Raw genomic sequence first — 27,238 nt, forward strand, 5'->3', positions numbered from 1 at the left:
AGCTTTTACTGCAATCGATATTTCTGCTTAATTCATCGACAGACACCGCTGTCGCCAACCGTTTTACTTAATTACATAATTTATATGCAAAGAGGATAGCAACATTTTTTTTTGGGCAATGACGCTCAAATCGTTTAAATATTTAAACACTACTAAATGTGATGGATTGGATTCGATAAATTCCTGAGTGTAAATTATTCTGTTTCACGCAGCTATTTAGAATCTCGGGTTCAAAATACTACTTTTTTATCGTTCACTTCGTAACGAAAAAAGTCTGTCATCAGTTGCTTAGAAAAAATAAACTTCACAATAAAATATGTTCACTGTTTAGCAATATTTGTTTTTCTTTTCAACTGTAATAAAAAACACTGTTTGAAGGAGTTTTATATGTATAATAATTGTGTCACAAGCGTTATTATAAGTTTTAGTTCAGCCTCCAGCACTCAGTTCTAGGTTTGTAATTTATATGCTAATGTTGGGTAAAAAAAACTTGAATATTTATTTAATAAAAAATTTACTACTAAATTGGCAAGGCTTATTCTAAATCGCTAGACACTATTAAGGAGATTTTAAATGTTCTGGGAGTGCCTGTAACTCAACCTACAACAAAAAAATTAAAATTTACTACAATATTATAATAAATACGTGCCTTTGTCGCCTTTAATGCTACACCCTCTGGTAGATTACGTTCAACATATTCCAAAAGTGTGTCAGCTGTACTTCCCGTAACATGTTTGTATTGTATAAAACTAAAGTATGTTCTGGTTTCATATTGCACCTGGTGCTTTTTATAAATATGTACAGACTTTAATACACTACGTCGATCATGTATCGGTTTACGTAAATCCCACCTACAAAAACGACATATACACAGGTTAAAGCATGAATAAAATACACTACGTAGTTGATTTGATATCTAAATGGTTTCCAGCCGTTGTAGCAAACTTTACAAAACTTTTTAAAACCGCTGGATCATGCCCCTTTAATTCTAGTTCAACAATCTTATACAACTTATCGAGTTCACCTTCTTCTGCGGCTTTTGGTAAATTGGACATTAGTCGAAAAAGAGGTTTTGAGGTTATGGCTACACCATTCTGTAATGCTTTGAAAATATTCTACAAAAAGTGGTTTAGAAAGATTATTTTAGGATACAGTGTTTTTACCATTGTGGTGATTAGGTCAATATGTTCTAATAAAGTAATAATTTAATAAAATACAAAATAATATTATTTTTCACATTTCAATTTTTGACAGATGTAGACGCGCCCCCTGTTGTTAAGAAGTTATTATTATTAAACGGATCTGCTAGTTTACAGGTTGTTCTTTTTTAAATTAAATAATTAATTAATACATAATGGACTCAACTTGAATAACTGAATTAATAATAAGAAACATTATTGTATATTTCATTAATCAATAACGTTAATTCCGGCGACCAAAAAAGTTGTTCTTGAATCGTGACGAATTTATCGTCCACATGGGCGGCGACTTTTTAATGTTCTAATGGGGGCAGGGGCAAATATCATTTTAATATGACGTAACTGCTTTTTTTGTAATATGGTGAGTATATCGCATTTAACTTGTAAGAATCCCTGTGTAAAAGGCGATGGTAATTTACTACCAACGGAAATTCCACAAAAAAGTAGACTCATGTGTAGACCCGAGGAGGGTGGAATATTCTACCCTCCTCGTGTAGACCGTATCTTTCATAGAATGAAAAAAAAAAAACTGAAAATACGTAGAATGGGAGGGCAATGTGAATTTTTGTTCATCTCTCGCTATTGTATTGTTGGTTGCATATACAAAAATGGACAACTGTTATTATTATTATTACAATGAATTTCTTAGGCAGAAACAGAATTTAGTCATAATTTTATTGACAAATTAGGTAATAGTTAAATACAATACAGAAATCTATTAAATTTAACTGCTTCAGTTTAAAACCACTGCTGACAAATTTTAGTCATAAAACAGCAGACTGCTGTTTACTTATGCACTTGTTGTTTTGTTTTAAATGCGTAATGTCGGTATTATGCAAACATTTTATTGCAGTGGTTTCTTGTTTTGTGGAAATGCTTTGCAATGAATAAATTACATTTCCACTGAAATTATTTTCAAACTAATATGCACAACTTAATGTCGTAGTTAGCCTTGGGTTAGTCCACAAACAAATTTGCTATAAATGATTTCAAACATTGAAAAACTCATTATTTCCATCACTATAAGGGGAATTAGGTACTTGAAAGTTTACAAAATCAAATTTTTATGGAGAGTTTGTGTACCTGTGTAGTCGACGCCTCTGGTCCACTTTTTTTACCAGTGGTTTAGTAGGTAAAAAAGCACTTATGCCAAAATTGATTATTAATGCATAAAATGTGTTTATCTGAAGACGTCATGAAGTAAAACACTAAAACTGCGGTGTTAAAATAAAAATACGTCAATTTCGAATTTCCGTGTAGCGTTTTTTGATTGGTCGATTGCGTAAAACTGGGTCATGGGCACAGTGGAACTAAAACATCGTAATGTTGGTAACGGCAATAAAGATTGGCAACAATTTAGTTATTTTTTAAAGTCGATTAATGACAGACAAGACATTACATTATAACTTCTCGAACTTACGGTGCACATTATTATAAATAAACGATATTACAAATGTCAAAATGTTTGGGTATTCGTTATCGTGGTATATTTTTGCACTCACATTATTGGAATCAATAATTAAAACGCACCTAACTGTACATGACGGCAGTCATGGTAAGTTTTTCCTACATTTGTGTATATGTAACAAGAAGTTATCTTGTCCTTAAATGACATTACTTGCGTTTAATTTATATCATAATAAACCCCGCTTTAGGTTTCATGACAAACAACCAGAGATATTTCGACAACGATCTCAGCGTTATTCATGAGGTATGTTCGATGCAATATTTGTTTAACACGTCTAAAATGATTTTTTTTTTGTGTTATCACAGGAAATCGCATCCGGATTGAGGTAGGTTGCGGTCAACGTTTCAAGATTGAGACATTCTAAGAGTTTGATTGTAGGTCATCAAGAATTAACGATGACTTGAAGTTACAACTCAAGTTTGAACCAGCATTTCTTGATTTTAAGTATAGGTAAGGGTTGAATTGTGTCTGATGGTGTCAGTAACGCGTTTTCTTGCAGGCCTTTAGGTATCCCCCATTTAGAAAAAGTAACATTGTTCAATGTGGACAGTAACAAGAGCATTGACATGACTTCAATTTCTGGTAGCACTGTTCACTTCCACAGTTCTTTTTTTGAAGACAAAGTGAGAATTTTTTATCAAAAATACTATTACATTGATGGAATTTTTTCAGAAAATTCCTCCTTTAGGTAACACTTCTTTTAATGTTGTGTTCCTGGGCCGAGAAGAGGGATTTGTGGAAAGTAATCTCTTTATTCACACTACAGAGGGCCACTTTAAGTACAATGTAAGTTAAATAGTAACAGCAAGCACCTCCAGAGTGTCATTTTTGTGTTGTAGGTGAAGGGTTCCAGCATTTTTAGTCCTTACAGATTAAGACCCATTGTAGGTATTAAATTGCCAATAAATGCATCTTTTTCTCCTCTAATATACATGCACAATCCTCACACAGAACCTATACAAGTGAGTATGTCGAAGCCGTCTTCTGGTGCTAGCAGTTTGCATGCTTGTAATGTAAAAATTCACCTTGTCACAGCTTACCCAACGACTTTGTTGCTATACCATTGCACCATTTTAGATTGTCGAAGTGTACAGTAGTGGTGGAGATTTCCACCTAGAGCTCCCCACTGGAGAATTAGAAGGTCCAAAGGACATGTGGGAAATTCCTCCCCTTCAAACGAAAGCAGTCATTCGCGTCAGGTTTCAAGCAAAATCTGAACAAAACCACACTGCATATGTGAGAATTAAAGTGAATAGTAGTGAGGAAATTCTTGTTGTGCCATTAGAAGTGGAAGTTTCCGCAGATGGCGGGTTGTTTGACCCTCAGGGATCTGTTGATTTTGGGATTGGGGGTAGTTTGGACTCTTCCAAACAAGTGGAGTTGTGTGTTTATAATCCTCTAAAGAAAGCTGTGAGGATTCATAGTGTTGTGTCTTCATCTGAAGCCGTTAAAGTGGCTTTTGAAAACGTTAAAATAATGCCGGGGGCGAAGGAGGGAAAGCATGGTTGTGTCAGAATTGGGACCCTCACCCTAGATTGTAAGTAAAATTTTTTGTTTGATTTTTTTGCGGAAAAAACTAATTTCTCAGGTTGAAGTTTTTATTCTGCAGTAATTCAAGAAATTTTATTCATTTTAAGTTTAATAGTAAATAAGGTATAAACGAGGGTTCATAAAATTTTTGGATTAGAGTTGGCCATGGAAATATTTGTCATGTCTTTGATTAAAATACAAAAGTCAAACATTCAAATTATTGAAATATAAATGAGGTTAGGCATGACATTTGCAGTTTAATCAAAGACATGGCAAATATTTCCATGGTCAACTCAAATCTGAAAACTTTTTGATCACCTATTAGATAAGTATAGTGTGTATTTGGGAGCTGGGTGATATGGAAATTTCGATATCAAATATTGATTTCCGAATGTTGATATTTCAAGGTGTAAATATCGTGGGAAAATATTAACATATGGTTGTATTCATATATCGGTAAATTGATGTGTCACGATGTTGTGATATTAATATATCACAATATTACGATATTAAGTTGAACTTATCCTATTAATATATCATTTCGTCGATTTACTAAAATTATGGTTGTGTTCATAAAAAATAAAGTAAATCAAAAGCATTAATTTTTGCCATGACCCTCACAGATATATTGACTGACAAATTCTGAAATGGCATATTAAAATATTATCAATAAATTGGTATATCTATAGTTCGTTATTAATTAATTTTTAAATTAAGAATTTGTTTTAGGAATTTATTTTAACGATGTTTAGTTACTAAGGAAAATGATTATTACTAGAGCTGTGCGGTTCAAATTTATTTATCCCCACTATCCGTCCCATCAGGCCAGCAGTGCAGGCCGCTGCAGTCTTGCCTTCCTCGCTTCTCGCTTCTCATTGTGTATTATTTTTCATAATTCACATCAATCGTTTTATTGTCAACGAGACCGACACTTGAACATTATTAAAATTATTATTCTTATTATTTCGTGGGTATGGATTTTAAAATCAGCAACTGATTTTCAGTGAACATTATTTTTCGCGTAAATTTCTTCGCGATACGTAACATCGGCTGCGAGACACTGGTCTGCCGTAGTAGGGGTCGATTCGAAACGTTTAAATTTCGTCCGCACAGCTCTAATTATTACACAGTCGATATGTTATGATAAACGAGTTTAAAATATTCCAATTTTTTATACCTATTCCAAATTTTAAAATATATTTGTCGAGTAAACAAGTGTTATTTCAAGGTTCTTTTTGTGTGTAGGTCCAGTTAGCTTTGTTTTTCTTGATAACTTCACTACTAATTTGAAAAGAGCAATTAAAAAAATTGTTTCCGCAACGTTTAGAATTTACAAAGGCGATATTAATTTTATTGTGACGTTTTATATGTAACTAAAAGTCAATAACTTTTCATAATTAAAAGTTTGATAGTCGTAAACATAATAATTATTGATTAGTATGCTTTGATAACGAATTTCTTGTTTACTTGTTGTGGCGTAATAAATGCGTCAGTATTCAGTAAATAGTGCCAAAGTATTAATATTACTCAGTATATTTCATCTTATTTGGTGAATTAAGTTACTCCATGTTTCGTTTTTATTAAATTCTAAAATTAAAGTTTTCAATATTAATTTCTACATGATTTCAAGTTATTAATTTATGTCTAAAGCAGCATTATTTTTAGAAGCGACTCGGTCGTTTAATTTTAATTTGAAAACTTGATCAAAATAAACAAACATGTTATTGACTAGGTTTCTTTCAGGGAAAACTGCTTTCAAAACGCAAGATTATTCCGGAAAGATAACCGTCAAATATAAAAACGGTAAAAGCAAAACAGAAATACCGTATTATTTGACGGTGCTCGAAGGAGGAATATCGTATGATCCCTCAATCACGCGATACTTCATCAACGACAAATCCGACGGTCTATTTTCAAGGAATTTTAAAATAAAAAACAATTTCCTCTCGTCGTTGAGGCTGATTAATTTAACGCTACCTGAAGAAGCACAAAGATATTTTAAAGTGAGTTGAACGATTTCGTTCGACGGAAGAATTTTTTTATTTGGTTTTAGATCGAAAGTTTTAAACCTCTCATCCTCAAACCGCAACAGGAAACCACTATTTTTATCATAAAACTCAAAAATGCGGTGCATATATCGGACTTGAAAGTCAATTCGTACATTACTGTAAAGACAAACATTTCTGATATTACAGTGCCCCTGTTGAGCTACAACGGGAAGCTGCAAGTGGTACTACAACAAATAAAAATTGTTTCGTCTTTGATAAACCCTCATTTTCAGTATTTGCCGTTCAAAAGCAAAGATTATTCCCTCGACTTGGGTCTAATCAGTTTCGACTCGACGAAAGAAATCTTTTTTCTCGTCGTCAACAACAACCCAGTTAGCATCACAATTAGAAATGTGAAAACGTCGATTCCCATGACCAACGCAGTGATGTTGGGTTGTGGAAAAGGCGACCATAATGCGGCATTGTTGCAAGTGACGTTTCAGAATCTTACGCAATGCGTAAGTATTGAGCACGTTTTCGTGGGTGCAAATTAACGCTGCGATTTCGTAGAGTTTGTTAAAAACGACTGAATATGCAGTTATTCGACTTACAGTACAAACTTTCAATGCTGAAGGTCAGATTTGGGGCGACGTCCAGATAGAGACCCAGTATGAGAACTTATCAGTCCCTGTCCACTTTAAGGTGGCTCCTGGGAAGCTAGAAATTGGACCGGATCGACTTGTCTTCGATCAGTGTTTTCCGGTAGGTGCCCAAAGCATAGGTAGGTTCAGTCATTTTTGCACGATTTACAGCTGTAAATTAAGGTAGCGATAACATGTACAAAAAGTAGATAAAATTGTAATTAAAATGCTTAAGTAAGTTAGTGTAGCGATGATTTTGAACTGTGGACTTAGTAGTGGAAAATGAAGCTTCTAATTTATCTACTTGAACTATTTTGTCACTATCTTTACGCACAAAGAATTTATCTCTTTGGTATTTTGTTTGTCAGTACGGTGCCAACTTCGTGCTAAATGCGAGTGGAATAGTCAACATGATGCATTTAGATTCAAATTAACAGTTTGCTCACAGCATACATTTTAGACTTTTTTGAAACGCGAAATCTTAAAATTTGCCGATTTAATTAAATATTAAGGTACTTATCCAAGATCTGGAATATTTGAGATAATTTTAATATCTTTGTTATTATATAAATACCAAGTGATAACAAAATGAACATTGAGGTCAAACTGGTTAAAAATAAACAAACGATTTGCGATAAAAAAATCTTTTTTGGCAATAAGTTTTCACAAAAATTATAAATTGATAACAAGGAAATAGCAATGCATTTGTGGTTCCAAGTTTTCTTATTTTATTTTTAATGTTTGGTGGGCTACTGCACAATGTTTTAAAATTTTTGTGCTAGTTACATGGTCTTAAAAAAGACAGTGACTCTGCATATTTTTTTCCAATGACGTGTGTTATGTTTTTATAATTTTTCATACACTTAATTTATTGTTTTGGTGAAATATGGATGATTTTGTCGGTGTTAACAAAACTGTTCCAATTTGTTGATAAATCGAATGACGTTTGAGTTTTATTTATAAAATTGGTATAAAATTATTTACACAGAATTTCCCTCGTCCCTGAAGAAGAATCTATCAAGTAAATTGAGTTTGTTTACTATAATCTGTATATGTTAAAATAAAAGTAGGAGTAGATTATTAAACTACAGGTAAAGTAGTATGGTTTGACGTTTTAACTGAGATTTTCTTACTAAAGTTTCGTGATTACGTCATCTTGATATGATTTTATTTGATACGACCCCTGTAACTTTTTTATTATTGAAGATAAACCTGTAGTTCTTTGAGCGAATTTGTATCGTTTTAAAAGATCAATGTGATGACAACCTCACATTTTTATTATCACTTCGGGTAGAAGCGGAAATGACGTCAACTTTATTTTTGTTTTATGGAACACAAGGTATATTTTAATACTTAAAAAGTTAATCAATAGAATAGACGAAAAGTTCATATTTGTTGATGATAATCTAGTAGCTTGAAAAATTGACACTCATGTCATTTATTCACATAAGTGATCTTTTAAAATGATACAAATTTGCTCGAAGAACTCTATCTTTATCTTTAAAAATAAAAAAATACAGGGGTTGTATCATATAAAACAAACACGTGGTATATTCTTGCATTTGTGGTTTATGAATCCGTGTTAAGTTTTTACCATACACATCCAGATGTTTGTATAAAAATCAAAATTGGAAAATCGAAAAAGCGGAAAATCGACTGGTTCGAAATCTCGCAAACTTTTTAAAGTTATCGTAAGCATGGTAATTCGATAAACTTTATTTTTCCTCTCTCCCCAAAATGACCTCATCGCCAAATTTTGCCCAATACATCCCATGTCACAAAAAAAAAATCGCAAAATGAAATTTTATCATTTGTATAATTTTGTTTTTTTTTTCCAATAACCCGCACACATAAGATGAAAAATAGAGGCAGTTTAATAAATCACAGGTAGAGATGCATATTATTTTGCACATTTTAAATAGGATTTATTAAGCAAAGTTTTGAGAAGAACTGAAAAATCGAAAACTTAAGAACTTGAGAAATCGAAAAATTTAGAATTGTTAAAAATAATTGACACTTGAAAAACTGAAAAATCGAAAGATTGAAAAGTCGGGAAATCGAGAAATAGAAAAATAAAAAAAAAAAAGATTAATAGAGAAATTGAGGAATTGAAAAATTGGAAATTTAGAAATGTTAAAAATTGAAAACTTGAACAATCGTACAACTGAAACATTGGAAAACTTCGAAATCAAAAAATGAAAAAACAGTCGAAACAATGAAAAATCTGGACACTAAAATATAGAAAAATTGAAAAGTTAAAAATATTGAAATGTTGGAAAATTGAGAAATCGAAAACTTGAAAAATGGAGAAATCTAAAAATCGAAAAGTGAAAAAATGTTAAAAATCGAAAGACCGAGATGTCAAGAAATGAAATCGAAACATCAAAAAATTGATTCTTTTTAACTAAAAAATCCCAAAACTAAAATATCGAAAAATTGAAGAAGAAAAATTGAAAAATCGAAACATTGAAAAATCCGAACACTAAAACAAATATATTTAGAAAAACTAAAAACCATGAAATTGAAAAATTGAAGAATCGAAAAGTCGAAAAATCTAAAATTGGAAAAATTGTCTAAAATTTTGATTTTTTGTTTGAAGAAATCTAGAGTCTAGGATGAAAATTCAACACTGATTCATAAACTACAAGTTCAGGACTACGTTACGTTTTAACATTTAAATAATATTTATTCGATAAAATTGTAAGATGGCGTTCCTGGTAGGTCATGAACGGATAAATTTTGATTAACAATTATGCTTCCGGTAACCTTAAAACGTTTGTAACATTTCAAAGCATTCGATTTTGCAATTTTAAAGTTAAATTGTAAAATGTTATACAATATTCGACTCGGATTCATGCACCACAAATGGAGGAGTACATTAACAAATTTTGCTTTTACGTTTACACGATATTCCCAAAATACGTCTTAAATTGCCGACTCTTGTATTTTTCTTTTGAAGGAATTTGAAAAATTTTTGGGAACTCCTGGTGTTTTGTTTTATAAATAGTTTTAAAGAATCTCGGGGATCCTTGGTGTTTTGTTACTTCCCGAGCGTAAGCTAAGGCAGTATTGTACTAAGGTCCATCAGAGGAATTGTCACTTTCCTGAACCTAGAGTATGAAAAAACTGGTCTCCCGTTTCCATCGGTCTTTATTAGACATGTAATTTTCGAAACTACTGGACCGAGCGTTGTAAAATTTTTTATGTATATAATGAATAGCAGGTGGAATATGTAGGTGGTAAACCGTTAACCTAATCATCCCCACAACTAATGGGATCATCTCCAATATTTACAATAGTAAATGTTATTTAAATTTTATAAAATAATATACTCCTACACTTATGGTTTATGAATCCATGGTGTTTTCCTTAGACATCCATATTTTTCGAAAAAAAAAAATCAAAATTGTTTTACGATATATTTTTGAATGAATTGAAAGGATATTGAGGGACCTTTCGTGTTTTGCCTTTTAAAAAAAAATGAAATTTTGAAAGAATTTCGGGGTCCAATTTGTATTTTCTTTTTAAAAATAAGGTGGTGCAGCTCGCTTCGCTCGCTAATAGAATCTGGGACATATTGGATAAGCGAGATTTTATTAGTAATATTTTGAAACGATGTCAAAATTTTGGTAACAACGATCAGATACATTTTGGTCATCGCCATATACACTCTATTCGTAAAATACATGTAAAATTTCACGACAATCGGTTCAATAGTTTCGGAGAATATTTTATAAAATCGCTACAAAGAGATAGAAACGGGAGACCTTATTTTTGATATTCTAGGAGATATGAAACATCATGAAAGAATGAAATTAACCATTCGCTTACAACAATACTTCTCCAGCGGTGCAATCAAATTATTTACACCGAACTTCCCTGTCCTCTTAAGTAATGCCACGTGTATTTTTCTATAAAACAAAAATAATCGAGATGGCATAACTTTTTTACATATAAATATATACATCAATTTTGATATGTACAATCTTACGGTAATCATAACAACACTGAACCGTTCAATGTGTCATGACCCCTAGAGTACAAGTTTCCGTTTGTCTGTCTGTGTCGATTTTTATTAAACAGATAACCTCCCGAAATTACTGGGTTGATTATTATTAAATTTTTGATGTATGTTAGAAATTTTGCTGAATAAATCCTCTCTGAAATATGCAAAATATGACTCTATACCTGTGGTTTATCAATGAAGTCACAGTTTTCAGAATTAGCTATACAGGGTGACAAAAAAATTAATAAATGAAACAATTTATTGGACTGAGTAAATCAAGACCCACTGACTCCATTTTCCCAATAATTTGGGAATACAGTTATTGTTATTATTGATCTACTTGTCCTTGCAAAAATGTTGATGACCCATTACAAAATTTTCTCATGGAAAAACTCACTTGAAAAAAACGCGTAGCACGTTTCCTTACATTGACTTTAACATTACATACATATCTTTATTTTAACCAGGTATAAGAGTTATCATAAAAAAAAATTGGTCTGCGACAGACCTTTCTTGCTCTTGAAGTACAGTCCAACGAATTCCGCTTCTTTGAAAAAATGTAAAAAATGTTTGTTTTTTATACAGGGCCTCTAGAATGTATGTATTATTATTATTTATATTAAATAAAGACGGGCGTATTGCCACGTTTTCAAAAAAGTGGGGTAATTTCATCCAAATAAAAATTGCTGTGCCGTCATAAATGCACACTGTGAGAGAAAAAAAGAAAAAAAAAACGAAAAGCCAATGGGCCACGACCGGTTTGCTTTACGCTAATGGTAAACTAATATTATACCATGCATTATGTTTTTGCAAAAAGCGGATTCGTAAACCACACTTATAGGAGTATATTGTTGTATAACAGTTAAAGCAAATAAACAGAACATTTTGAAATTACGTCATCAAATTGTTGGTGGGGATGATTAGCAAAATTTTGGTTAGCATTTAATCGTCTACATGGTACTATATCTACAAAATTTGACAACAATCGGTCCAGCAGTTTCAGACTTATGTGTCTAATAAAAATGGATACAGACAGACAGACGGACGGAAACGGGCGAGTACTTTTTCGTATTGTAGGGGTCATTAAACTTCGAGAAAATATAAAAGTGGCCATTTGTCCGATGAACTCGATTACTATACCTATTTCCTTAGCTTACGCTAGGGAAATAACAATAAAATTCCCAAAGCCAAATCTTATAATTTTTTGAAAACTCTGCATTTATTTTACTGTACTTCAGGGGCGAGGGAAGTTCTATGGAAATAAACTTAGTCTAATTTTTAAATTGTAAATATTTATAGACATTTCATCATGATGCATATTTTTTAATAAACACGTATTTAATAATTTTTCGGCATTAACTTTCAGATGTGATGAATAAATACATTATTGTAGTCTATCCTTTGTAATAATTAAATTAATTTAATGAAATTGTGTCGTGCTATAAAATAAATAATTTAAAATTTTAATTACATGAATTGCAAAAAAAAAAAACGATAAAAATATCAACGACCTCTAGACAGTAATATGACTCAACATCGTAATATGAAAAAAAAAGAGAATTTTCGTTTGATAAATTATTAACTTTGTATTCGATACAATGATTTCGATTATTGGTCATAAATCTTATTATTGTGAAGATTTCCGCCCTTAACACATTTTTAATTAATTTGCACTCTATTTTAATTGCGTTTAACTGATTAATTTAATTTAAAACATTTAATAAACTTACTGTAGTATGATTTATCTTTAATGTAAGTAGATTTACTTATACTATTTTGTTATTTCCAGGGTAAAATTTGTTCACACCCGTTACGCGTCCATTCAACGTTCAATGATCCAATGATCATCGAAGAAATAATAAGTTTACCACCTGATATCCGCTTAAGCAGTAAACATTCGGGCCATATTTTAGCCCGAGCAACCAAAGTCATCGGCCATTTGTACCTCGACCCTACTTTAGGCTGTGGAAACGAATGTTACACAGGACTGCAACACGACACAACAGGTACAGATGGGGCCATTAATAATGACCATCTCCCGCGGTCATGGTCCTAGTTATGAACTGCCGAAAGTACCCGAGCCCTTGGAGATTGCTGAATTTCGTCTGTGTTTGCCTCTCTCGAACGGTTCGGGTACTTTCGGTAGTGTATAGCTAGGACCATGGCCGCGGGAAGCGGTCATTATTAATGGCACCATCTGTACTATCCCTCCTCTCAATCGCTAAAACCTTCAAAACTTGTGTTATAGCGCAATGGCTGAAAACTCTAAGTCTATCGAAGTCCGTCTCCGACTTCGATTTAAATCTAGTCAACGTCTTCTACAACAGATATCTTAATTTTACCGCCAACGGCTTGAAACGTTGGCAAAACTTAACCCTAAGACTCGACACGTCTGAAGTGAGGGGTCACACTTTCAAGACGAGAGTCAAGATGAGCTGGCCTAGTCTCATAGTCGAACAGAATCTCGAAAACAAGTCCGTTTTCACGTTTCCGTTAACACAGATCGGGAACATTTCGTATAGAAACATCACCATACGTAATCCGTCGAGCTACAATCTTGTTGTGCAGATAGTCATGGATAGGAACTATCCAGACTTGCAGTTGATGCATGAAGGACTACCTTCGAATTTTATCCCCAGTGCGACCCAAGAGCTGAAAGACATAGAACACAGATTCTTTTTTCACGAAAGCTTGAAAAGACACTACGCCGAACTCTCGGACAGTTTGAATTTAAAAATTCACGAGGAGTCGGTGCCGGTGCTGCTCGCTCCCGGCGAGAATTTCACTTTCGTCGTGGGTTTCAGGAGCGAGGACACGATACCCAATTCAGCTCTGATTTTCATCAGGAACAATCTCACGATTTTGGAAGTAGTGCGATTGAACGCCCAAGGGGCCCATCCGCTTTTTAAGTTCGGTAATCGCAAGCCCGGTTCGTTGCAGCCGCTCACTTTCGAATTGACCGAGAAGCACCTGAAAGACTGCGAAAGGGAAAAACAGTATAAAAACCCGTCGCCGAATTTGAGCGTGAAGCGCTCTTTCACCGCCCGCAATATCGGTGACGTCACGATCTACATCAACAGTTTTTTCATCAACGACTTGCCGTGCGAAGGCTACGGGTTTAAAATACTCAACTGTGCCCCCTTTGTTTTGCATCCGAACGAGACGAAAAAAATCGATATAGCGTTTACGCCGGATTTAACGTTGTCGAGGGTGGTCCGGCTGCTGATTTTAGACACGAGTTTGAGCTATCCAGTGAACTATACGCTTTTTACCACAATACCGCCGTACTATCTCAGTCTGTGCTCGAGTTTGATCGTCAGGCCGACATGGGAGGTGTACTTAAGCTCGATTGCGTCGTGGTTTATGCTCGCTGTGGTGGTTTTCGTCGTGTTTTTCGCTGTGATGGACGCTGAAAGGATCAAGAAGCAGACTCTTGCTGCTTTGATGGCGCCCAACAGCTTGGCGCCGCAGCCGGTTCTGGATTTGAGGTTGGTAGGTCAGCAGACCAGGGCCGAGTTGCGGTCTAGTAAAATCGAGGAAAAGAAGGCCGAGGAAGTCAAAACGGAGAAGGTTCAGAGCGAACCGAGCAAAACGAAGCCGGAGGGTGAAAAGTACACGGCGATAATTCCGGCGACGGGAAAGAGCAAAAAGAAGCTCAGTAAGAAGAATAGTAACGAAATGCAGAGTGAGAGCGACGCACAAAAGAAACCAACCGAAGTACAAAATAAAAAGAAGTTCGTCGAAGTGAAGAGCGACGATAAGAAAGCGAATAGTATTAGCAAAGACCATAAAAAGACAGTTCCAGTTAAGAAAGTTACCAAAAATACTGTTGTACCTGTTTACGAAGAAGAAACTTCGTCCACTACGACTGATTGCAGCAGCAATAACGACGAAAACGACAAAGAAATTGACCAAAGAAACTCGAAAGTTTGCTCAAAGAAGCCTGGCAATAGCAAAAACGAGACAAACCACCAGGAGGAGCTTCCTACGGTCGAAGTAAAACCAGTGATTCACCAGAAAGTCGAACGTAAGCGATCAGGCCCGAAGCCGGCGCAGAAAAACAAAGACGGCGAAAATAAAACAGAAACGAAAACTTTTGAAAAGAAACCACACAAATCCAACAAAGAGAAAAAAGAGAAACAGCACTTGACAAAAAAACTGTCGTCGGAGAAAACTCCGTTCAAGAATAGCGAGAAGCGGGAGAGTCCTCCGGTTCGGGTGAGTCCCCCGATTACGTCGTCGCCGTCAGTCTGGGGGGAAAACAGGGCTACTTTCAGCGACGTGGTAGCCAGGAACGAAAGTGCGGTCAGTATTACCAACACTCGTCCACTTTCGCAAACCCAAACGACCAAACCCACCATGTACGTGGAACCTTATAAACAAACATCCACGGAACTCGGACCCATCGGGTCGCGGAGGATCGATTTCTGGCAGGAAAGCGACAGCTTGCCGGTCGAGGACCACTCCAACAGCTACTTCTCGAACTCGTACGAGTTGTCGGCGGATAGCAATTCGAATTTCCTGGATGATTTGGTTGTGAACACTGGCGAAACGTGGGGGCAAAATCACGCTCTGATGAATCCGTTGGATGGTTCGGAGAATAACTTGACGCAAGGTTGGTTGGTTGGTGATTTGGGACGAAGTATGAATTCTTTTTTTTTTTTTTTTAGATCCATGGAATCAGAATCTGGGGGGAGGCAACTCTGGCCTTCAGAATTTTTGGGATACGTTTTATTCAATAAACGACAGTTATTCTGTACAACAGTCGCCGATGGGGCAGCAAGCAGGGTACTTATGGGGGTCCTCTCCTGTGTGGGAGCCGTGGGCGCCCGCTGAATCGCCCAAGACGCCGACTCGAACGCCGCCAGGGTTCGATACTTTTGCTCAAAGGAAAAACGAGGAGGTAGGTTTATTTAGTTTGTAAAAATAAAAATACATTGTATTTCAGAACAGTAACCTATATTTTATCTAGTTGAAAAGAATTGTAATTCTGAAATTATAGTAGGAAAATTTTTGTATGCAAAACGAGTGCAAAACATGTTAGAAAGTCATTCACATTTTCTCCTCAACAGTTTATTTCCGCCAAAGTACGTTAATAGTACTTATCTATCGTCGTATAATAAAATTAGATCCTTTCCCACGTGAATGAACATAGGTTTCTTCTGGAAAAATACAGCAGGGTATTTTAAATTTTGTTTAACAAGCTGTCTTTCGTGTACTTTGTAAATGCGGTAAAATTCAAGTTTAATGAGATGTTGCATAATGTATAACTGCCTTGCTTTCGCTTAACCCAACGTTGTCTTGTTGCTTGTCAGAAATTAAAAGTGATTCTTGATTTCTATTCAAGCAAGGACATTTGTATCACATAGCGGATTAATTCTCCGCTACGCTCTGAACAATCAACTGGTGAGTCTGGAAAAATAGTAAAAAAAAATCCTTCTCACATTTTGGTGGAAATATAATGATTTTAAAATTGGTTCGCTACGTTTAACAACTAAACAACACATTCATTATCACACAATAACTCCACACGAAATGAGCCGGAGTGAATAAAAAATGAAATAAGTTGCACAAATATGAGAATGCTGAAAATCAAAAGTTTAAAGTCTTTAATCATCCGAGATAATATTTGCTTCTAAAGAAAAAGACTTGTTAATGTAAAATATTTAGTCTTTTTTAAACCATGCTCATGGTAACACTTTTATTATCTCTTTGTGCTTGGTTTGATTCAATTGTATTTTCTCTAGAACAAAGTACATGAAAATCTTAAATAATTATATGCCATATATAAAACACCTAAAATCCACTTACTATTAGTATTTTTAAGCGTTGGATATAAATCAGATTTTATGTCACGCCCGTGACTGTATTTTAATAAAAATTTATAGGGATGGTTTAAACCAATTCACCCGCAAGTTAAATATTGGTATACAAATTAAAAATCAGATTATCTAGCTATTGTGCTCATCAAATTATTTCTCGAATGAAAAAGCAGAAGCCCTAAAAAGTGCAACGGGTGTGACAAATTCGAACGTACAAAAGGTAAAATTAAATGAAATTAGACTGGATTCAAACATTTAAGGCGTTTATGGCTTCACACCAATTTGACTCCCAATATAATTCAATAGGCCGTGACAGCCGGATGTCTTCAACCCGCTCACCGATACCTACCTGAAAAGACCTTTTCTGGTAAAAGCACAGGGCAGGACTGAGTTTTGCATTTACCGACAACTGCGCGTTTCGATTTTTTTATTTTAGGTAAAAACAAAGTAACTTTTGTCTGTTATTTAAGTGTATTAAAAGTATGTTTGAGGCGTTATCCTGTTACTTTTCAACTTGATTTTGCATTGAAAGCATTTAAAATTGTACACGTGTGTCAATATGTCGAAGATAACTCAAATTAATTTATAGATTAAATCTTTTCCTGAATTTATTCTTCAAGAAGGCACTGTGTTTTGTAGCTTCTGCTACAAACCGCATTTCTATTTACAAATATATGTTTTCGGATCACCGGCAAAATTTTTTGCTACAATATTTCGAAAAGTATTTAAAAATAAATTGTTACAAAAATACTAATTAAATGGCCTATTATTATTATTTTTTATTTATTTGTCACTATTTAGTGTAAGACAATAATTTTAAAAAATTTTATTTATCTTTGTATTTTTTATGAAAAAAATTAAGCTCGATAAACCTGTTTTTATAATTTGTAAATAAATTTAGTTGTGTTATTACACTTCTTTTCAATTTTTGAAGCATATGCAACTGCATATCTCTGCATATATTAATAAAGTTACTGCATATTTGCATACATTTCATGCATATTACATGATCATATTTCTGAAAATTTTGCTGCATACGTTTTACTCTCTAGTCATGTATTATTTTTAATATAACAGCAATATGAATGTACCCTCCGGATTTGAAAAAAAGGACGGTGACATCGTCAAAATTATTTGATTTAAAAAACTTAGTGGACCAGTTTTCTATGATTGCGATCGTACTTATTAAAGATTTTATGTTTTTTGCTTTCAGTATCTTAATAATACTTTCAAATGTGCAGAATAATGATTAAATAATTAAGATACGGAAGACACGTTAAAAACAAAATTACTCTTAGTCCGGTCCTTCGCGTCTCGGCCGTCCCTGGCACGTGGCATGGTTTACATTTACTAAGTTTTATGAAAGGTCGGCTGTAAAGTACTTTAAACGTCAAAGCCATAAACGCCTTAAATGTTTGAGTCCAGGCTAACATTGAATCCAAAGTGCTCTTGCTGGTGAGTGCATTGTATGTATATGAAATCAAAAAAATATATATGCAGGGTGTTACTGAAATGCACGTATAAAAAAATTAGGAATGTTCTGTGAACTCTTAAGAATTAAACCTTGGTTTTCTAATCAAAATTATACAAAGGAAAATTGACCTCTATCTTTGCCTCTTGTACCCCGTTGGCAAATAAATAGTATAAACCGTTCAGGATGTTTTTAGACAAAGGTAGGCCATGTAAATCTAGTAATTTGGTTGCATTCAATTTCGTATATGTAAGGATCTTTACATATACAGAATTTCCATTCTTAGCAGGTACCACAAAATAACAAAAAGGAGTAAATAAAATAACTGAATAATGTCTACATCGCTTCTACACGCGTCTTGTACTTCAGGAGTTCCAGTTCATAGTACTCAAAATTTGAAATACATATTGTTTGTTTTTACAACTGTGTGAATAATACCCAAAAGGTACCCGTTCTTAGGTCAAAAATATTAAAATATTAAAACGTTAATAAAACCGTTCTTCTTGTGATATAATTTTATTTTATTATGCCAATTTTACTATATGTAATTTTTAATATTCAAGGTATGTAAGTCACACCCGTTGCAAATTTACGTCACACCCGTGACACTATTTAAAATGATGCAGTGTAAAATTACATGGGTTATTCCAAGTAATTTATGACCAAAAACTTTGAGGAACAGCAAAAATAGTTTTGAAATTCGCAGAAATAGTAAAGTTTTTCTTTAAAATATTACACTCAATTTTCTACGATCACACCCGTGACGCCATATATTGTTTTCTCTGTCTCTTACCCAGTATTGTATCTTGTCAATTTTTTTATAAATAATTCTTGACACTGTAATCTACATGCTACCAATGGTATTTGTTCTAAAATATCTCTGATTTACAACAAAAAATAAAAAATGTCCTCATTCTGTCACACCCGTGACATATGGATTTATTGCACAATAACTATATAGTAATAAAATTTTTAGTTAATATTTCTCTCGCCCAAGACCATGTTTAATTACCATTTCAGTGAGAATGTACAAACATATGGTTATTTTGTTTTTGTAATAATTTGATAAAATTACAAGGTACAAATCAGCAAAAATCGAGTAAGCAGTTAAAAATGTTTGACATATCAAAAATCGTCAAAGTTTTCAAAACCCTACATTTAATGTTCGCAGGTAATTTTAGGTCCCCGGGTGTTTTATTTTCGGATAAATTTAAAGGAATCTGGTGTTTTGTTGTTGGATGAAGTTGAAAAAATCCTTTGAGCTTTCAGTGTTTTATTTTTTACGAATTTGAAAAAGTCTTGAGTGCCGCAGTTTTTTTTTGTTTTTTTTTTTTAATTCGGGAGACTCTTGGATACCCATGGTGTATTATTTTGGGAGCTCGAGATTTTTTTTGTAAATTATTTAAATCAATTTTGAGAATTTTATTTCTGTTCTATTTTTGGAAAATTCTGACGTGACCTGTTTTTCAGTTAATTTTGGGACACCCCGTTTTTTTTTTTAAATCTTGAGGTTCTAGATATTCCTGTTTAGAAAGAATTTGAAACTGCTTTGGCGCCTCCAGTGTCTTTTCTTATAATAATTTAATTAAATTTCTTAGAAGATACGACATTTGTTAAAATCAGTCCACTAGCCCCACCCGCCCTCCCTCTCTTTTCTTGGAGGGTATCTCATTGGGCAAAATCAGTCTTATCTTAGCAGCCACTAGCCCCGCCCACCCACCCTCTCTTTTCTTAGAGGGTATGTCATCTGCCAAAAATAGTCGTATCTTAGCAGCGACTAGCCCCGCCCACCCACCCTCTCTTCTTAGAGGGTATGTCATTTACCAAAATCAGTCTTATCTTAGTAACTACTACCCCGCCCACCCGCCCTCTCTTTTCTTAGAAGGTATGTCATCTGCCAAAATCAGTTTTATCTTAGTAGCTACTAGCCCCACCCACCCGCTCTATCTTTTCTTGGAGAGTAGAGACCGTGCGTTTAGAGATAAGCACAGTGACTCATCAATGATGAGTCATCATCATCTGACAAGAAAAATTCCGCCACACGATTTTTAAATATTTTGTTTAGATTTGTCGGGTAAATTAAATACTGTTATTAATAGTTTTTCTTTATTTTTTAATTTATAAAATATGAATTTGACCCGTGAGTGTACTATTTAAAGTACATGAAAACAAAAACAATACGAATTACTACAAAATTTATTATATTATATGTAACAATATTTATAACAGCAATTAAGATGTGGTATTAAATTGATATATCCAATAGTTCTACGCCCTCGATTTCTGCGGACGCACGCCAATGGAGGATGTAACCACCGCTTAAATTTAAAAATAGACTTGACCCGACTCATTTTCGTCTGCTGCGCAAGTTCATGGGTACGCTTATCTCTAAACGCACATACTGTATCTCATTTGCTAAAATCAGTTTTATCTTAGTGGGTACTAGCCCCGCCCACCCGCCCTCTCTTTTATTAGAGGCTAAGTAATTTACCAAAGTCAGTTTTATTTTAGCAGGTACTAGTCCCGTCCACCCGCGCTGTTTCTAACGATTTTATTTCTGTTCAGGATGAGATCTAGCGTTTCATTCGGACTAGATAAAATGAATCACTGAAATGAAGGCCGGGTGGGTGGGTGGGGTTAATATTATGTCCTTTTTTAAGTGAGAATGGGAACTAATAAAATGTAGGCTGTTAAAAAAAGCACTAATTGTAGCAACTACTAGCCCCGCCCACCCACCCTCTATTTTCTTATAAGGTATGTCATTTGCCAAAATCAGTTTTAAGCTCCGTACATAACGAACTGAAGAGTTAATCCGACATTTTCCAGACACCCAGTATAATGATAAATCCCAAGTAACTATAGAATATTTTGCACATTTTCTGTAGGATTTATCCGTCAAAATTTTGAGAAGACGTCGTCAGTTTTTTAGAGGGAATAAACAGATACATTTTGATTACAAATTTACCATGTTTACGATAATTTTAAAATCTGCAAGATTAGTTTTTTTTTAATTGCATAATCACATTGTTAAAACTATTGCTATTGTTTATTAAATGTGGCACAAATAATATATTTTGGGTGCACGCCCCTTCGAACGAAGAATGGACTCGACCGAAATAAATTGGCACTATGCGCAGATCACGTGATGCCCCCTTTCCTTTTGCACCAAACTATACGTTATTTTATAAAATTTAAATAACATTTACTTTAGTAAATTTTGGAGATGGCGTCATCGCTTTGATGGTGGGGATGATCAGACAAATTTGATAACAATCGGCCCGGTAGTTTAGAAGATTTATTGGTCTAGTAAAAATAACACAGACACGGACAGACGACAGACAGACACACGGTAACGGAAGACCTATATTTTCGTATTCGAGGGGTTATGAAACGTCGAGAAAAGTAGCACTCGATTAGCTTACGCTCGGAAAGTAAAAATATGTACTTCTCTCCCATTGTTACATACTACTGAATGTGTCATTAAACTTGGTTTTTATATCATTAATCATGTCGTCACTAATAAGCCACATATTGACATTTGTTTCCTAACTATTTACAAAAGGTGAAAAGCATTGTAAAAAGTAACTTTTATAACGTGTTGCGTATATAATTTTTCTGTTTTCTTCTTGATATTACAAATGTTTTATTTATCTCGCTTCTGTCTCTTTGGACGCTTGGTGATAAAAAGAAATAATTCTCGTTCTTATTGCATAAACAATTCTTACGTAACCATTTATAAAATCAAACATACAATTGATAATGATAAAAGAAATTGGAACGCTTGTAAACCAACAACAATTTGTAATAAAATTATTTGTTTCAAAATATGATAAGGTAGATCTTACCCAATTACAACCTTTTTGTCTTTACCGTATTTTAAAAATTTTTGAAATTCGCATAGTAAAAAAAGTGCTCGATTTTTTAACCCGATAACCTTGAGACCGTTTCTTTAAATGCTATCAAGGTTATATAATTTTGGATGTTATTGTTTTTTTAAACTTTCATTTCTAATTTTAAAATTTTGTGATTTTCAACGTAACGTATATTAAATTTTTATTTTCGTGGTGTTCTGTTGACTTTGTCAAAAGTGTTAGTTTTTTAACTATTTAATGTGTCTTATCAACGTCTGCTTAATACTAATATTAGAGTTTGTCAAACAGTATTTATTTTTTCGTAGTTAATTATAAACATAATATTGGAGTGAAGCATATGCAAATGAAGCTGGCCATGGTCGATGACATACAGCTATAACATTTATAACATTGACCTAGGTCAAAATGGCTTTGCATGTATAATTTTGGTAATTAGAAAACAATCATATCATAACAGTGCAAAGCTGGACTGATCACCCTGTATATTTTATTAAATTTTTTTATTAAAAAATGAAGTGTATATTTTTCTTTCAGGTGCCTCCGCAGCAAAGAGAAGTTTACAATCCTTTCAGCACAAGTAATATTTGGACACAGCAACAGCCAAATCCATGGAATTATCAAGGACAGTGATTCAATGTTTCACACTTCTAGGGTTCGTTGATTTCGTCGTTTACGTTTTGGGCCATTTGCACTTAAATCACGTATTAATAACGTGGTTATTTCCATTGTGTTGTAAGACTGTGCGTAATTTAATAATACTCATTTGTTGTAGGAACCCTAGTACAAGTTTTTGCAGAAATTTTCGACTTTTGTGAATGTTCAATACTGTAATAATTTATTTATTGACTGTTCCTGACAGGTCTTCTAAGTAAATCTTGAGTTTCTTAAAAAAAGAAAAAAAAAAAATAATTGAATGTTGACACAGTTTGCGTTTTATTTCTTCTCAAGTGTTACGTTTGGACGATAGGACAAAATAACACAACGGGTGTTTAAAAAAATTTATTCCGCAAAATATTACCAATAAATTTGGAAAACGAATTATCCAAGCTGAATTTCCAAAAAGAAATAGAGCTGTTAACGGTTCATAACGTTTTATCGCCAACAATGTAATCGGTTTTCCAAACAAATTTAACAATTTAGACACAAAAAATAAATACAATTAAAAGCTGAATAGGAATACAAGGAAGAATAATGGGACAGTATAAAAGCAACCCAAAATTATTGTTGTTTACAATTTGCCTCCTTGGCCGCTTTGTCGTTATCCTTCTCATCACCAGAGTCGCTTTCCTCAGTGGTGTCTTCCAGATCATCATCGTCTTCATAATCATCATCCTCATCTTCTATTGCTTCTCCAGTATAAAACAAAACAGCGCGAGGAACAATCCTTTCCCTAATGTAGTGCCCAATCTCAAAATCGGTAGTTAACAACTGACGCAACTCGTCATCGATATCTTCCCCTTTCGCGTTTTCGGGAAGCTCAGGTGGGGCGAAAAAGTTGAAGAAGGAATCATTCTGGACAGTTTTCGTCACCGTGCGGACGACACCGCGACTCTTATGCTTCTGCTTTTTCTTAACGGTTTTCAGCGTCACATTCATTCCTTTGTTCCAGTTGATGGTGCAACCTTTGCACTTGAAGATCTCGGGGCCCTCAAAGTTGAAGGGGTCATCCTCCTCAGGTTCACATTTCATGAAGTATTCCTTCGTCAATACCGTGTTGGTGAAGTATTGGTTGGGGGAAAAGTGGAATGCGAGAGTGAAACTCTGTAAAAAATTGTCAAGTTGTGGTTTTTGAGGTTAGAGCGGATTGTGGATTGTTAACTTACCATGGGATTTTCTGAGCAATCGACCTTAATGTCCTGCAAATGGCTGAGGATGGGCTCGTCTGGGGGCTGAATCATCTCTGACAGGAGGTTGACGTTCTGGAAAATCGTCAACCAGAAGTTGGGGATGCCCAATGGATCGGGTTTATCGGTGTTGTTTTCTGGGTTCTTTGGGATGATTTCAGGCGTTTTGGTGGTCTCTTCGTCGATTTTCGCTTTATTTTTTAGTTGGTTGCCCAGGTTTTCGTCCTCGTCGTCCGAAGGCCATTGAGACTCCTCCTCCGTGGGCTCGTAGCCGCCCGTGACGATGGTGTGCCGCTTGTCGTACATTGGCACGTACAATTTGTGGTATTTACATTCCAAAGCGTGTACTTCAGCGAAGAATTTAGCCTCGATGTTGGTTGCCTCTAGTTGGAGTTTCTTCAGTGCTTTGATTCTTCGTTTAACTGCCGGCGGTACCTGGCCGAGCTTGTCGGCATTCCGTTGACTTTCGAGCGACGCTAGCACATTTGAGAAATCCATGAACTTGTTGGGAATCTTCTGTTCGGTCTCCTCTTCCTCCACCGACGAGTCTTCCAGCGATTCGTCAGGCTGCTCTGGTTTGGTGGTTGCCATTTTTCTGAAAGACAAGTTTTTGTTCAACTTTTTTCGGACCGCAAAAACGACTCAAACGTTCGAAATGAGGCACTCGGTTAATCAAACCCTCAATTGCGGCATCCGGACCGGAACCTCAACGGAATCTTGCTCTCGCAGCACGTGCAGATTCAACGGAAATACAGATGTCAAATTTTTTTTTACAAACGAAATAACAGAAAAGAAGCCGAAAATTGCGTCGCAGCCTACTCGGACCGGCGCCACGACTTCGGCCGTCTGATTAGTGCGACTTATGCAAATTTTCGGAAAACATGCAAACACGTTTTTTGCGCCTACACTCACCTTGCGCCGACTTTAAGATGGTGGCAACCCGAAGACGAGAGATTCCGGCAGTGGCAACAACAAGAAAGAGAAAAATTCACACGGCTACGTCGCTAACACAAACGAATTTCCTGCAGCTGCGCATCGTTCAAATTTTGGACCAATTAGATGTGGCAACGGGGGGCAAAAGTTCTTTGTTGTCAAGTACAGTCTGACAACGTACGACGTTAGCGTAGGTCGGTTTCGCGCCGTTTTTGGCGCGTAATGTTGGTTGCATACAAATTTAACGCAAGTGCCGACTTTCGAGAATTTTCGGAGCCCAAAAGGTCGGAGTAACTTCCAAGGAGACAACGCAAAAGTGCATTTTTAAAAAGTGTACATCGAACTGCATCTGCAGAAACGTATAAAGAAGAAGCCCCACAACTTGGTTGTTCAAAATCAAGACACGTGTTTTTAGATCTTGGTTACCAATGGCTGCCAACATAAAATTTAATTGGCCTGAAATAAACGAAAATATATTTTTTCTTTACCATCAAGTCAGATTTAAAAATATATTGGACTTGAAAAATTCTACATAGTATTATCTCTATACTGTCGTTACACTTTGAGTTGGCAACTTGTAAAACCCTTAAACAATGCATTCCATTTTTTATATGTTTTATTTGTTAAATATTTTATATTATTATTTTATGTACTTATTATTGTAATTTAAAATTTTTGTAAACAGTAGTTTTAGCAGAATTTTTTTAATACTTGATGTCTATGACATATCTATGTGAGAAACGTAGAATGTAGCTCTAACGCTAAAGAATAAACGAAAGTATATTAGTTTATTGCTATTGATAGAATTCTCGGCGATGTTGTCAAAAACGTACCCATTTTTGGAAGAAGTCTGTATGTGTATCTGCAAAATTTCCAGAAAGTTTCTTTTATTCAACATCTATTCGCGTGAAAATTCTATTTTTATTTATCAAAATTTCTCCACATCTCCCTATGAAGGTAAATTACTCCGAAAAAATCGACTTCTAAAATGCGAGCGTAGCGAGCACTTTAGGATGTTTCACAGACATTAGTGATCATAAACAATCTTTAATCTCCCTTTTTTGAATAACAACAAAATCGTTTTTAATAATTTAGCTTCTCAGGGATACCAATTTTTAATTTACACCTGAATGTGCTCGCTGCGCTCGCATTTTGAACTTCTTTTTTCAGCTTTATTCTCATCATAGAAGTCTGCAGGAAAGGGTCTCAGCGAAGTTGTTTGGAATAAATTTCTAGACTTTAAAAAGGCACGTTTAAATTGCTAGAGTTTCCACAATTTCACCAGATAGTCACAAATATTTTCAGCATTCACTTTTTCTAGACAGTAAAAAATTCTCTCATTAATAATTCAGGTTCTCGGGGACATTAACGACTATAAGTTTTAATAACACCTAAACATGTTTGCTACGCTCGCTGCTTAGTTTGTTTTATTATTATTCTATTGTGATAACTCAAACATCGCGCCTTAAATTGACATGCGAAAAAAAATTGAAAGCCCGCGAAAAATTCAAAATTTGGCCTTGGCTGTGATCGTCTGACAAAGTGGAACCCTACATTGTGTTTTTGAAAAACGGCGGGATGCGTTCAGATGCAAGTGATGCACTCCAAAACTGAAAAAGTATCGCTAAATAAAACATCAAATTTATAAAGGACACAAAATTATTTATTCCTCCATTGACAAAAAAAAAAGAAAAACTGCGACTGAGTTGTGCCGAGTGAGGACACCCCTTAATGCTCAGCTCCAAAAAAAACTTTGAATAACTTGGAATGAAATCACATTAAACGTTCTGAATCAATGCAAATATTTGAAAATCACAAGTTTAATAAAAAAAAAGCAAATTCTGAATTAAAGTAACTGGATGCAAATACACAAGTTATTATAAACGTGTGGCGGCAATTTTAAAATTATGGCAGTCAACAAGAGAACAAAATTTTAATTAAAAAAAAACTATCCAGCGGAGCGGCACCAGAGCGCTATAAGAGTGTGGCGATCGAACTATTTCAATTTCATTCTAGAGCACAGCAAAAATACCCATAGGGGGCGTTGTAGCGCGAGCGGAGTTTGGGGCTTCTGGTCGTGGCTGTTCTCCTACCCATGCCAAGTCGACAGCGTTACGTCATCTCGACCGCTCCTAAATTCTATTCTAACCTGCATCTTTTGTGCAGATGGCGCGATAAATTCCGCCAGCTCGACTAGGAACCGCGCACTCACCTTCCACCACGTGTTTCTGTGTTATTTAACCTCAATTCCATTTATAAATGTATGTTCAATTCTTATAACTCTGATATTAAACTACAACTGCACAAGTGTCAAAGTTTCAAAAATTCGCCATTGTGAAATTTTAAACAACAAATAATTCTTATTTGAGATTAAGATTGGACATCAGATAATAATTTATATGATGGAAATATTCAACAACAAAATGTTTAGATAAACAAAACTAGCAAGTTTATAAAAACAAAA

General features: G+C 34.7%; 3 protein-coding genes across 3 annotated transcripts; 1 reads left to right on the forward strand and 2 right to left on the reverse strand.

Moving 5' to 3' along the window:
* Positions 1-475: 475 nt before the first annotated feature.
* LOC135144786 (small ribosomal subunit protein uS10m) lies at positions 476-1,259 on the reverse strand. Its single transcript, XM_064076900.1, has 4 exons — positions 1,164-1,259; positions 901-1,115; positions 650-851; positions 476-600 (listed from the first exon to the last, which is right to left on the reverse strand). Exons 1-4 carry the CDS (start codon positions 1,164-1,166, stop codon positions 559-561), a joined length of 462 nt encoding a protein of 153 aa, XP_063932970.1. The 5' UTR covers positions 1,167-1,259; the 3' UTR covers positions 476-558.
* A 1,306-nt stretch (positions 1,260-2,565) lies between these two features.
* LOC135127824 (transmembrane protein 131) lies at positions 2,566-22,905 on the forward strand. The gene is made up of 16 exons (XM_064054469.1): positions 2,566-2,754; positions 2,855-2,910; positions 2,973-2,992; positions 3,046-3,117; positions 3,167-3,290; positions 3,340-3,453; positions 3,507-3,629; positions 3,745-4,204; positions 5,941-6,200; positions 6,251-6,427; positions 6,479-6,703; positions 6,756-6,947; positions 12,622-12,838; positions 13,081-15,447; positions 15,503-15,735; positions 22,532-22,905. The coding sequence occupies exons 1-16, from the start codon at positions 2,661-2,663 to the stop codon at positions 22,625-22,627; spliced, it is 4,830 nt and encodes a 1,609-aa protein (XP_063910539.1). The 5' UTR covers positions 2,566-2,660; the 3' UTR covers positions 22,628-22,905.
* Positions 22,906-22,983: 78 nt separating this feature from the next.
* On the reverse strand, positions 22,984-24,867 carry LOC135127834 (nucleosome assembly protein 1-like 1). Its single transcript, XM_064054479.1, has 3 exons — positions 24,754-24,867; positions 23,821-24,436; positions 22,984-23,758 (listed from the first exon to the last, which is right to left on the reverse strand). The coding sequence occupies exons 2-3, from the start codon at positions 24,430-24,432 to the stop codon at positions 23,216-23,218; spliced, it is 1,155 nt and encodes a 384-aa protein (XP_063910549.1). The 5' UTR covers positions 24,433-24,436; positions 24,754-24,867; the 3' UTR covers positions 22,984-23,215.
* Between the last annotated feature and the right edge of the window lie 2,371 nt (positions 24,868-27,238).

The sequence above is a fragment of the Zophobas morio genome, unplaced genomic scaffold (genome assembly GCF_036711695.1).
Source record: "Zophobas morio isolate AGI-343-1 ecotype UQ-CSIRO unplaced genomic scaffold, CSIRO_AGI_Zmor_V1 ptg000002l, whole genome shotgun sequence".
In the NCBI taxonomy this organism is placed as follows: Eukaryota; Metazoa; Arthropoda; class Insecta; order Coleoptera; family Tenebrionidae; genus Zophobas; species Zophobas morio.

Coding starts and splice junctions, on each gene's coding strand:
- LOC135144786 (XM_064076900.1), bottom strand. Junction 852..900: donor TTAGATATCAAATCAACTAC/GTAGTGTATTTT, acceptor TCGTTTTTGTAG/GTGGGATTTACGTAAACCGA. Junction 601..649: donor TAGCATTAAAGGCGACAAAG/GCACGTATTTAT, acceptor TTTTTGTTGTAG/GTTGAGTTACAGGCACTCCC.
- LOC135127824 (XM_064054469.1), top strand. CDS start 2,661: ATGTTTGGGTATTCGTTATCGTGGTATATTTTTGCACTCACATTATTG. Junction 3,291..3,339: donor GTTCTTTTTTTGAAGACAAA/GTGAGAATTTTT, acceptor GAATTTTTTCAG/AAAATTCCTCCTTTAGGTAA. Junction 15,448..15,502: donor GGAGAATAACTTGACGCAAG/GTTGGTTGGTTG, acceptor TTTTTTTTTTAG/ATCCATGGAATCAGAATCTG.
- LOC135127834 (XM_064054479.1), bottom strand. CDS start 24,432: ATGGCAACCACCAAACCAGAGCAGCCTGACGAATCGCTGGAAGACTCG. Junction 23,759..23,820: donor ATTGCTCAGAAAATCCCATG/GTAAGTTAACAA, acceptor AATTTTTTACAG/AGTTTCACTCTCGCATTCCA.